The 12,072-nt window shown below is 36.4% G+C and overlaps 1 protein-coding gene across 2 annotated transcripts in view; it reads left to right on the top strand.

Annotated features, from left to right (window-relative positions):
- Positions 1–12,072, top strand: part of HMGCLL1 (3-hydroxymethyl-3-methylglutaryl-CoA lyase like 1) — a 254,943-nt gene that overhangs the window by 158,498 nt on the left and 84,373 nt on the right. For both annotated transcript variants that reach the window (XM_027852992.1, XM_027852991.1), the window contains one exon: positions 1,300–1,488. In XM_027852992.1, the coding sequence (XP_027708793.1) occupies positions 1,300–1,488 (189 nt within the window). The remainder of the gene's footprint in view (positions 1–1,299; positions 1,489–12,072) is intronic.

Raw genomic sequence — 12,072 nt, 5'->3', positions numbered from 1 at the left:
GCTCCTGGATTAAGAGACCAGGGTATAAATTCCTGAATTTATGCTTAATAGATGTGACCATAGACATATTACTTAAATCTTACAGGATGTCAGTTTCCTCATTTCTAAAATGGGGACAATAATACTTCTAATGTTTTCCTCAAAGGGTTGCTGTGAGGTTCAAATAAGTTCTTTGTACACGAAGTACTATAGAAATGTTAACAGTTATTATTTAACAAGAAGAGTTTTTTATTTATCTAAGCCATACAATTATTAATTTCTTGGAAAGAATGAACACTGTACAACACAGAACTAAAGTGTATCTTTAGTTATATGTACACAGCAGGTACCAAACTCCTTAGACAACTTCCATCGTTAACTAATTTCAATTAAAGAAATTATAACATTCCTTCAGAAGCGTCTAACCCAGGCTATGATTTAAACACATTGGCAGAATTCCTCTGAAATTCTTGAACAGCTTTCAAAGACAGATACTTCCAAGAAAACCTGTAGACCTTAAAGTGACTTGCATCTCAAGCCTGTCCTCCCACAGCTGAGGAAATTGAGGCCTAGTAGGTAAAATGACTTGCTTCAGGTCATTTAGTTGATTAGTATCAGAATCAAGAAAAGAGCACAGGTCTCCAAACATGTATTCTTAGCTATTCTTACTATACAATTTTGCCAGTGAATTAGACAAGACTAGAGGATTTTAACTTACAATTTTTTATATAGATTAAACAACATAGGATTATGTTCATGTTTCTTTTTTTGTAAGGGTGTGGAGAGATAGAAGCGTGGTAATGCTGATTAGTTTTGAGACTTAAAGTCTTAGCTGCCTGGTGGTATTGAAAGGTTAAGTTGCCCAGGGTCATGTAGCCAGTATGTATCAAAAATAAGACCTGAACCCAGGCCTACCCCATTCAGATGCCTGTTCCCAATCTGAAGAGTCACTACTTCGTAAATACACTTAATGAAATATTAGCTAATAAAGGCAATCATTTAAAATTATAGCATTTATTATAAAGATAATTACTGCTGTTTAAATCAAGATTTAGAGCATCTCATCAGGTTATTAGGGCAAAAATAGTGAAAAAAATATGATTTGATTATTTCCATCATTCTCACAAACTGAGGACTTTCATACAAGAGATATCTGTATGTTATCTGCAAGTTATCTTGAAGAGTCAGTGCTTTTTTTTTTTCACTACAAAGAATTTTTACCTCTAAATGATCTCTTCTGTGGGACTATGAGGCTTATGTGCCTGTTTATTTTTCATGTCTGTTCATTTCAGCATTTTAATAGATCTCCTTTCTCAACAGGTGTCTAAGCAGTTGTATAGCATGGGCTGCTATGAGATCTCTCTGGGGGACACAATTGGAGTGGGAACTCCTGGAAGTATGAAAAGAATGTTGGAAAGTGTTATGAAAGAAATCCCACTAAGTGCTCTTGCTGTTCACTGTCATGATACATATGGGCAAGCTTTAGCAAATATTCTTACAGCTTTGCAGGTAAATCTAATGCTTCCTTCCTTTCTCCCTCCCTCCCTCTCTGTTTCTCCTTTCCTTCCTTCCTTCCTTCTTTCCTCCCTTCCTTCCTTCCTTCCTACCTCCCTTCCTACTTTTCTTCCTTTCTTTCTCAGTCCCTACCTTCTTTCCTTCCTTTCTTCCTCCCTCCCTCCTTCTTTCCTTCCTTCCTTCCTTTCTTCCTTCTTTCCTTCCATCCTCCCTTCCTACTTTTCTTCCTTTCTTTCTTCCCCCTTCCTTCCTTCCTTCCTTTCTTCCTCCCTCCCTTCCTTCTTTCTTTCCTTCCTACCTTCCTTCCTCTCTGCCTCCTTCTCATCTTCCTTCCCACTTCTTTATGTTTCCCTTTATCTCTCTCTTCTCTCCTCCCTCTTCTTCTTTCTTTCCATGTTGAATTTTGCTTTTTAAGTAAAAATAAAATTTCAGAAGGTATATTGTATATATGTGATTACCATGAAGGAAAGGATAGATAAAAAACAATTATGATCATTTTAAATGTTTTTCTCTCATGACTAGAAGTAAATCATGTCAATTTGGGCAGTTAATAAAGAGATTATAGGTGTACAAGCTGTCATAGCAATGTACAGTAACACTGATTAATGGGCACACAGCCAAATGAAAACTCCAAGTTATTTGTATTCTGAGAGAGCTTACGTTGCCTGGAAAATGACAAAGAACAAAAATAAAAAAAAATCCTGCTTTCAAAAGCTACATTTGAAGACTTCAGACAAGTTTAACAGATTGTTAGGAGTCATTTGAAAGACTGTACATTTCATTGTATACATCAATGCAAGTGTAAGAACCTAAGCTTTGTGATTAAGCAAATACAGTTCAGTTTAAGTTTATTTATAATAATGGAATACCCAAACTTACTTTAATTATTAGGGGACAATGGGAAAGATTTTCTCAATCTATTCAGGTTTAGACATGCAAGTCTGAAATTTTCTCTTAACTACTATCAAGGGAGGAGATGAGGTATAAACAGGGACCAAAGACATTTAATGAAGGAGCAAAGGATGTTATTAAGGTAGGGCCTGATTCAAGCTATCACCGTATGAGTTTAGGTTCTTTATAGAATGAAATTGTTTTCAGGGATGATCTTTCAAAAGTTAGCAAAAGGAGGCTTACTTAGCCATAAGATAGAAAAGATATTTCATAAGGATGTTACAGCACTTAGCTCATGTGGATGTGGCCCTATTTACCTCCCTGTGGAAACATATCTGGCCAGCAGGGCAGAATGTGGTGACTCTCCTGCCATTAGGAAGATTATTGAATTTGAAGAACTCCAACTCCCTATGGGTGAGCATTTTTATTCCCTTAGGTGACCAGGAAATCATGTCAGCATGTCCAGAGTCTATGAAGTAGCTTAGTCAGTCAACAGAGATACAGTTCCAGGCCATTCAAGTCACACTGACAGCTTTGTCATCATTGAAAGGTAAATGGCCTAACTCATGTTGGGGAAGTGGGGAGAGCCCTGGTGGATATTGCTTTAATCATAGATGGGTAATGAAAGAAAAAGGTAAGAGATTTTTATCAGATCCTAGGAATAAGGATGCATTTTCCTCAAAACCATGGAACTGTCCTCCTTCAGTTTGGATATGTTGTATCCCAAACTCATTAAATCCAAAAAAGAACTTGTCTTTCACCCCAATCCTACCCTTTCTCTTTTTTCTATTGAGAACCACTGTTCTTCCAGTCATAGTTTTATACATTCACAATAATTTTCAGTTTGTCACTTTCCCTTGCATCATATATCTGATAACTTGCCAAGTTTTAATGATTCTGTCTTTATAATATCACTGTCATCAATACCCTTTTCTCTTTTTTCTTGGCCACCACCCTAATTCATATCTTCATAAGTTCTCACCTGGACTATTGCAATAATCTCTTAATTGGTCTTTATGCCTTAAGGCTCCCCAACCCCTTTCCAATACATCCTTCACACAAATACCAAGCTCAGGTCTGACCACATCATTCTCCTATTAAATAAAATCCAGGCACTCCCCATTGCCTTTAAAATCAAGTATAAATCCTTTGTTTGAAATTTATAGCCTTTAGAACCTGGCTGCAACCTATGTTTCTGGACTTGTTATTCATAATTGTCCTTCATGCAGTCTACAGACCAGTCAAAATGACTTTGCTTAGCATACACTAGATTGTATCTATCATCTCTGGTGTTTCTGCACTTGCATTTTCACAGTTTTACACTTTTTGCATTGAAGTCTTACATATCAAAGTGTGTATTGATCTAATTTGGGGGAAGATCCTTATCTTTTTTTTTAGAATTTTTATAATCTCTTCATCTTCTGCAACTGATGTTGGCATATAAACTGTAATTATTTTCCTTGTGGTCTTTGTGAGGAAAAAACAACAAAATTATGAATACTGCAATGTGAGATGACCAAATATTTCATAAAACAATGTTTTTGTAGCCTTTGGGTATGTAATAAAACCAACTCTGCCACTTTCTTTGTTTGATTCTCTATGGAGTAATTTTGAGCCATTTATTTTCTTTTATAGCAAGAATTCCAAGATTGATGTGATTTAGCAATTTGTCCAAGCATTGGTCATTGGACATGTATCTCACATTTAGAGACCCAAGAGTAAAATAAAAGTTTATAGATATTATAAAACAGAAGTTCTTAACATGGTTAATATGAGGTCTGTGAATTTTTAAAAAACGATGACTGTATTTTAATATGATTGGTCTCCTTTGTATTCCAATATATTTTATTTTATGCACTTAAAAACATTCTGAGAAGGGATGTGAAGACATCACCAGACTACCAAAGGGACCCATATCACAAAAAAGTTTAAAAACTCTAATCAAAAAACTGTGATTCTTAACACCCTCTTCACCCCTCCCCCTACCTTGTTTTCACCACTTTGCCATTGTCACTGCAGAATCTGAGATTGCTGCACAAGACTTAGAGTCATTTTTCCTTTTAGTTTGTTTCGTGGGTTGGTATGACCAATGAATTCATCACCAACTTACCAACCTACAAGTAATGAACGAGTCTCTCTCTATTTAATTAGGCTGGTCCTTTTTGAGGTATGAGAGACTTTCTGTTTCCAGGATCAAATTCATACCCATATGTCAAAATCATTCAAGATTTTTTGAAAGATATACCAACAGAAAGAACCCTGCTCATCATCCCTCTGATCAAAAATATGTAAGGCACAAAATTAGGAGATATACGATCACCAATGGTGTTTGTTACTTTAATAGAGGAAAACTAATGCAGAGGTCAAGTTGAAAGGATTTCTTGTATGTGGTGAGGTGCTTAATATTCCTGTTTGCAGGAAATGATGTTGATTATGGTGATGATAGCATTTGTATAACACATTAAGGTTTACAAATTACTTTATTTTATAAATATATTATAAATTCAAATTTACAATATTATTTTATCCTTGCAACAATCCTAGAAAACAGGTGTTATTATTACCCCCATTTTACAAATGAGAAAACTGAGTCAGCCTAAGCTTAAGTGAGTTATCCAAGATAATTTAGCTAGTAAGTGTCTAAGAGAGAACTTGAATTCAATTCTTCCTAGCTCTGTTATTCTATCCATAGGCCACCTAGATGTCTTTGCCAACTAATACTTTTCTGGCTTCATCGAGTCAAGGCAAGTTAACAAATATTTATTAAATGCCTGCTATATACCAGACACTGTGCTAAGCATTTAGGACATCAAGTTCTGGAACATTTCAGATATTCCTGGAAGAAATTCATATGCATAGAATAACCTTACTGACCACTGATAAAAAGAGAGACTAAATGAATAAAGAATGTTTCTTCCTCAGATTCTTACATGCATTTAAATTCACAAATAATAGAGCTTGTTCATCAATATGTATATCTGTATATATAACGAGTTAGAACCATAGTTGGACAGGAGGATAAGATTGGGATCTATTGCCTTTAAGATATTGTGAAGATAATTTAACAAACCCACATTTTTTCTAGAAATAAAGGTTAATTTTTTTTTGATACCAACAAATTACTGGTGTTGCAATATGGCAATGAAATATTTCAAATAAAACAGTCTCCAGCATTTGAAATAAATGTCATACAAAGTACAATGAAGATGCATGTTGTAGGTACAGTTATCAGCTGAAATATATAGCCAATGCAGGACTTTGAAGAAAAAAAAGAGAATAAAAGATATCATTGAGGAAATATATGATAGGAAGAGAAAACTGATTGATTATGTGACAAAGGTGAGAGATGAAAGGTAGATAGTCGTAATACCCCACTGATATCTTCATAATTTTTGAAGGATGAAATTAGAACTTCCAGTATGTTGGACGGACTCCCTGTAAAACTAACGGGAGGAGTCCTGAGCACAGTGTTGATTGCCTGTAGTCCCAGCTACTGGGAGGCTCAGGCCAACATATCTCCTGAGCCTGGGAATTCTGAACTGGAGTAGAATAAGGTAATCAGGCATCTACATTAAGTCCAGCATGAGTTCGTTGAGTCCCTGCAAATGAGGCTGCCAGGGTGTCTAAGGAGAGAAGAGTTGGAAACGATCAGGGCAAAACTCTCTGTTGTTCAACTGTAGGATCATGCCTATGAATCCACCCTGCACTTTAAGTCTGGTAGTCGAGACCAACCCAGTCTTCGAAGACAAATAAAACTCCTCAGAGAGACTATGAAATTTTTGAGCACGGGAACTGTTAAATTGCTGTCTTCATAACTGTAGCACTTAGCCTAGTGCCTGGCACCTACTGGGCACTTAGTAAATGTTTGACATTGACATATAGAGATATAAAATCTATTCCAATTTCACATCCAATGAAGAAATCGCACATACAGTGTCCTGGAGTTAGGAAGAACTGACTTTGAATTTGCCTTTATATACATAATAACTCTTCTGACCTATACTTAATAGCTCACTTAACTGCTCTCAGACTTAATTTCCTAATCTGCAAAAGAAGAATAGCCATCTACCTCACAGTGTAGTAATGAGACTCAAATGAGATAATACATTCAAAGTGCTTTGCAAAATTTAAAACTTACAAATTTGGGCTATCACAACTTCCTCACTAACACTCATACTTTTCTCCCACCAATCCTGCTGGCAAATTTTAGGCACAAATCTGATCATTTATTCCTCTGCTAAAGAACTTCCTGATAAAACATTGCTAATAAATTTCAAATCTTTTCTTTTTCTGTTAAAAATTTTTGATACTTATATAATTTTTGAAACAAGTAAACAGAAACAAAACACGTAAAAGAGGATTATATGTAAAAATATGAACTTCTCTTTTATGTCTGCTGGTTTTTTAAAAGCGTGTATTAAATTTTACCAGATATTAACAGAATTACTGTGCTTATGTGAGACAGCTAAGTGGGGTACTAGATAGGATATTAACCTTCCAGCTGGGATGAGCTGACCTCAAATCCTGCCACAGACACTTACTAGCTATGTGGCCCTGGTTGGGTCACAGGTGACTCAGAACTCCTGTGAATTATTTTCCAAACCCTAGTCCACATCCCATACCACCAGATTCTTCATTGCTATCCCCCTCAACCTTCCCACCCCAAAAGTCAATTCTAACTTCACTCAGCCCTTTCACTGTGTCCTTTGGAATGCCTTTTCCATAGGCAACACACTTCCCATCTTCTTAAATCTTTGTTTTTCCCACTCCTTACATCTATTAGCTCTTATTGAAACCTAGCGTTTGTCTGATGACACAGCCTCTCTGGCCACCTTTTCCAATATTAGTTGTAGCCTTACTCATTCTCCCTGGCTCATTGGTTGAGTTGCAGGAGGTGGAATATACCACTTCCAGGTTCTTTCCTTCCTCTGTCATTCACTCAGCAACCTCCTTTCCTTTGAGGTTCATGCTATTCATATCTGCCACTCAATTGAAAATTAAAATTCTGATAACTGCTTCCAAATCACTTTCCTTTCCTCCACAGGTTTGTTATCTGGCTTACAATGTTTTTCCCTTCCCCAACTTTTGCTCTTATACTGGGGAATTTCAACATACATATTGATTCTCCCTAAAATACCCTAAACACTCAGTTTCTCAACCTACTCCCCTCCCATATGCTACTCCTCCACCCTATCTCAACCATATACAAAAATGATCATTCCCTTGATCTTGCCATCACCCTCAAAGGTACCACCTCTATGGTCAAGAATTCTGAAATCCCTTTTTATGACCATACACTGTTGGCTTCTCACATCTCCCTCTTCATCCACACGTGATCTCCAGTCTCTTGACCCCTCAGTTTTCTCCCCAAGACATCTTCCCTTCTCTAGCCATTCTCTCCTTTTCTCCCTATCTTGACTCCTTGGTGATCCAATTCAACTCTACACTGTCCTTTCATGAATAACTTGCCTTTTTATCATATCACTTGTTGGTGTCTAGGCAAGCCTCAGTCTTGGATCATTCTCGCTATTTGCTGGCTTCACTCCTACACACATGCTATTGTTTGAAGGTGGAGAAAATCATGCAACCATTCTGAGGAGGTCCACTATAAAATTATGTTAGGCAACCTCAACTGCGCCTTCACTATTGCTAGGTCCTCCTACTATACTGCCTTTATCAACTCACTATTCCACTCTCTACTGTAACTCTTCAGAACCTTTTCTTTCTTCCTTAAAACTCCCATGGCTCCCTCACCCATATTCTCAAATTAAAACTTGGCCTCTTACTTTTCATAAAAAATTGAGGTTATTCACCATAAACTCTGTCTTCTTCTCTTTTTCTCATCTCCTGTCATTCAGATGCCTTCTGTGACTTTTTTTTCCCTTCACCCCTGTCTCACAGGATGAGGCAGCCTTACTCCTTACCAAGGCTAACCTCTCTAACTGTTCAAGTGATTCCATTCTTTGCCATCTCCTTCATCAGATTGTCCCCTCTATCATCCACACTTTTTCACTTGTTTTCAATCTTTCCCTCTCTACTGGATCATTTAGTACTGCCTACCAACATGCCCATGTCTCTCCTATCCTGAATAAAAAACAAACAAACAAACAAAAACACCTTACTGGATCTTTCCATCCATGTTAACCATCTTCCTGTATCTTTTTTTGGCACTTTGTAGTTAAATTCTTCGAAAAACATCATCTCTAGTAGGTGATTCCACTTCCTGTCCTCTCTCTGTTCTCAACCCCTTACAATCTGGCTTCTGACATTATTATTCCACTGAAATTGCTCTTTCCAAAATTACCAATGATCTATTAGTTTCCAAATCCAATGGCCTTTTCTCAATTTCCATTCTCCTTAACCTTTCAGTAGCCTTTGACACTGTTGATAACTCTCTCTTCCTTGATACTCTCTTCTCTCTAAGTTTTCAGACATCACACTTTCCTGGTTTTCCTCTTACCTATCTGACCATTCCTTATCTGTCTCCTCTGCTCGATACTCTTCCAGATCATACTCTCCAAGTGTAGGTGTCCCTTAGGGTTTTTTCCTGGGCCTTCTTTACTTCTTCTTCTTTATTATAACACTTGATGATCTCATCAGCAATCATACATTTAATTTCATCTCTTTGTTGATGATGCTCAAATCTACTCCGCTTGCCCCAATCACTCTGCTGCCCTTCAGTCTCACCTCTCCAACTGCTTTTCAGAAATCTCAGACATGTCCAGTAGGTATCTTAAATCCAATATGTCCAAAATAGATCTTATTATATTTCCTCCTTGACCCTTCCTCCCTACCTTCTCTCACCCTTCATATCCAAGCTGTTGTCATAATCAATTTAACCTTTGCAACATCTCTCAAATATATGCCCTTCCCTTATCTCCTCTGATACTGTGAGGTCCTTATCACTCCTGAATTATTACTATAGTCTCACATCTTTCCTCACTCCAAATCATCCTGCATTCAGACACTAATGTAATTTTTCTAAAATGCAAGTCCGATCATGTGTCCCGCTCCTCATATCGCCTGCCCATATAACACAGTAAATTTCAGTGATTTCCTATTGCCTCCAGGTGTAAATACAAAATGCTCTGTTTAGCATTCAAAACTCTTAATAACCTAGCCCAAACCTTTACCATTCTAATCTTCTTATATCTTACCCTTTAATCTAGTGACACTGGCTTCCTGTCTGTTCACTAACAAGACAAGAGATGGAGTGTCCATCTCTAGGCTCTGGGCATTTTCTCTGTCCATCCCCCATTCCTGGAATGCTCTCCCTACTTCTCTCTAACTACTGACTTCTTGGCTTCTTTTAAGTACCAATTAAAATCCCACTTTCTATAGGAAGCTTTCCTTAACCACTATTTTTTCATGTCCTTTACATCTGTTATGTATTTCCTATTTATCTTGTATATAGCTTGCGTTGTATATATTTGTTTGCAGGTTGTCTCCCCAGATTATATTGTAAGTTCCTCAAAGGAAGGAACTATCTTTTGCCTCTATTTATATCAGCAGTGCTTAGCAAAATGCCTGACATATAGTGCTTAATTAGTGTTTATCAATTGATTCCTCTTCTATAACGTGGGGTCATTTAAACTAGGTGATCCTTAATTTCCTTTCTAGATATAAAGTTTTGATCATATAAATTCTTCTGTGTATATTTTTAAAAATATTTAATTGATGTTTTTTTCTTTTTAAATCTCAATCATTACTCAAAAACTTTTCTTCCTACAAACAGAAGCCCTCCTTGAATAAATAAGTATAATGAAGCAAAATAAGTCAGACAATGACTATGCCTAAAAATTCTTTTCTCCTTATGCAGTTCTAGTCCATCACTTTTCTTCATATAGGTGGGAAGTGGAGCTTCATCTGTCTCTTGAAATCTTGACTGGCCACTGCATTGATAAGAAGTATGAAGTATTTTAGAGTTGTTTTCCTTTTGGGTTGTTGCAATCATTGTGTAAGTTCTTTTTCTGTTTCTGTATCAGTTCACATACATGTAAAATTTCTTTTCAAGCACCTTCAGAATGTGGCACCACTCTAACATTCCAGGATTTTATCAAACTCCTTGCTTATGAAATTACTTTTACCAAACTTTTTTTAAAATCAAACTGTGTCAATTATACTGCACCCAAAATAGATAACTTGATTCCCTTCCTCCCATTCTCCATTATGTCCATGACTTTGCTTATGCTATACATCTATTTATATTGATATACTGCTCATTTTAAAAATTGAAAATCTCCAATACTACCCTCTGCCTCCTACTTGCACTCTGTATTCTGACTCAGGGCCCTGTGCTTCTTCTTGGAGCAAATTTACCATATCTAATCTGTTTTACATTCATCTGCAGCTGTCTAGACATCTTTCTGCCCTATTGCCACCATAATTATACCCTTCCAGCATGTCTGCACCCTCCAACTCCCCTTTACTTCTAGCTCTGGGAACATTAATCAAATCATCATTACTGGGCCTGAAAAGGACATGATAAATTGCCCTATCACCACACTAGCAATCCTTGGAACTTTCTTGACAAAAAACCCCTTCCTAGCTGCCATTCCTCTGTATTATATTCCTCTATTCAAATGTAAGCTGCTTGAAAGCAGGCATTATCTTGGTTTTTCTATTTGTATCCTTAGCACTGTTAGGGTAGTCCTTGGAACCAAGTAAGCATTTAATAAGTCTTTTTTTATTATTATTCATTAAGTACCTTCAACCATTCTTCATATGTCATGTACCTGCACCTCTTCACTTTTCTTGATTATTCTGTTCTGACTTTTAGTTTGTCAAAGTTCCTCTTAAATATGGTGCTCAGATTTTAACAGAGTGCTCTAAATCTGCTTTAACTAGCGCAGACCACAAGGATACTACTACACCATCCCTCATTCTGGAAATGCTGTTATAATGAATGTATTGTGCTTTATCAAAGTTATTATAGATGACTTTAATCTGGGCTAGAAGACTGAAAGCTTATAGCTATTAATGAAATTAATAAGTTAATTAATTAAAGTTAATGAATTTGTGTAGTCAAATGAGCTTCTGTCCTGTATTTGATATTCTGTTTCTTGTCTCTCTGTCTTTGGAAATACAGTTACCTATGTCCAAAAGGCACTCCCTTCTCATTTCTACATTATCAAATGCCTAGCATATTTCTAGCACAATTCAAGTGCCATGTATTCTACCAAATCTTTCCTTATTCTTCCAACTATTAGTGCTTTCCTCTCTGTATGTCTCTGTCTGTCCTTCTTTCTCAGTTACTTTTTATTACTTTATAGATGCGTTGTATTTTTATCTGAACACGACAAAACCCTCACTCAGTAGATGTAAGCTTCTTGAAGTCAGAGACTGACTTTTTTTAAACTGAATTAAATCTTAAATAATAATTTAATGAATGAGAGATCAAATATCACAGCTGTGTATACCAAAAAGTTTGGGACATATGGAAGAGTAAAACTTCAATGAATGATACAGAACATTCTTATATTTTTGTCTACAATTCCATTACTGATGTAAAGAACATTGGTTTTGGGATAAGAAAACAAGGATTCAGATGACTTACTTGGTGAACTTTGGCAATTGGCTGAAACTGTCTGGGCCTCAGTTTCTTCATGTATAATATTAGTGGGTTTGACTTAATAGCCAATAAGATCTCTTCCAGCTCTAAATCAATAATTTATGATTCATGCCATT

The sequence above is a fragment of the Vombatus ursinus genome, unplaced genomic scaffold (assembly GCF_900497805.2).
Source record: "Vombatus ursinus unplaced genomic scaffold, bare-nosed wombat genome assembly UNPS02009835.1, whole genome shotgun sequence".
In the NCBI taxonomy this organism is placed as follows: Eukaryota; Metazoa; Chordata; class Mammalia; order Diprotodontia; family Vombatidae; genus Vombatus; species Vombatus ursinus.
The sequence above is the reverse complement of the archived record's forward strand: the minus strand, read 5'-3'. Positions and strand labels throughout refer to the sequence as shown.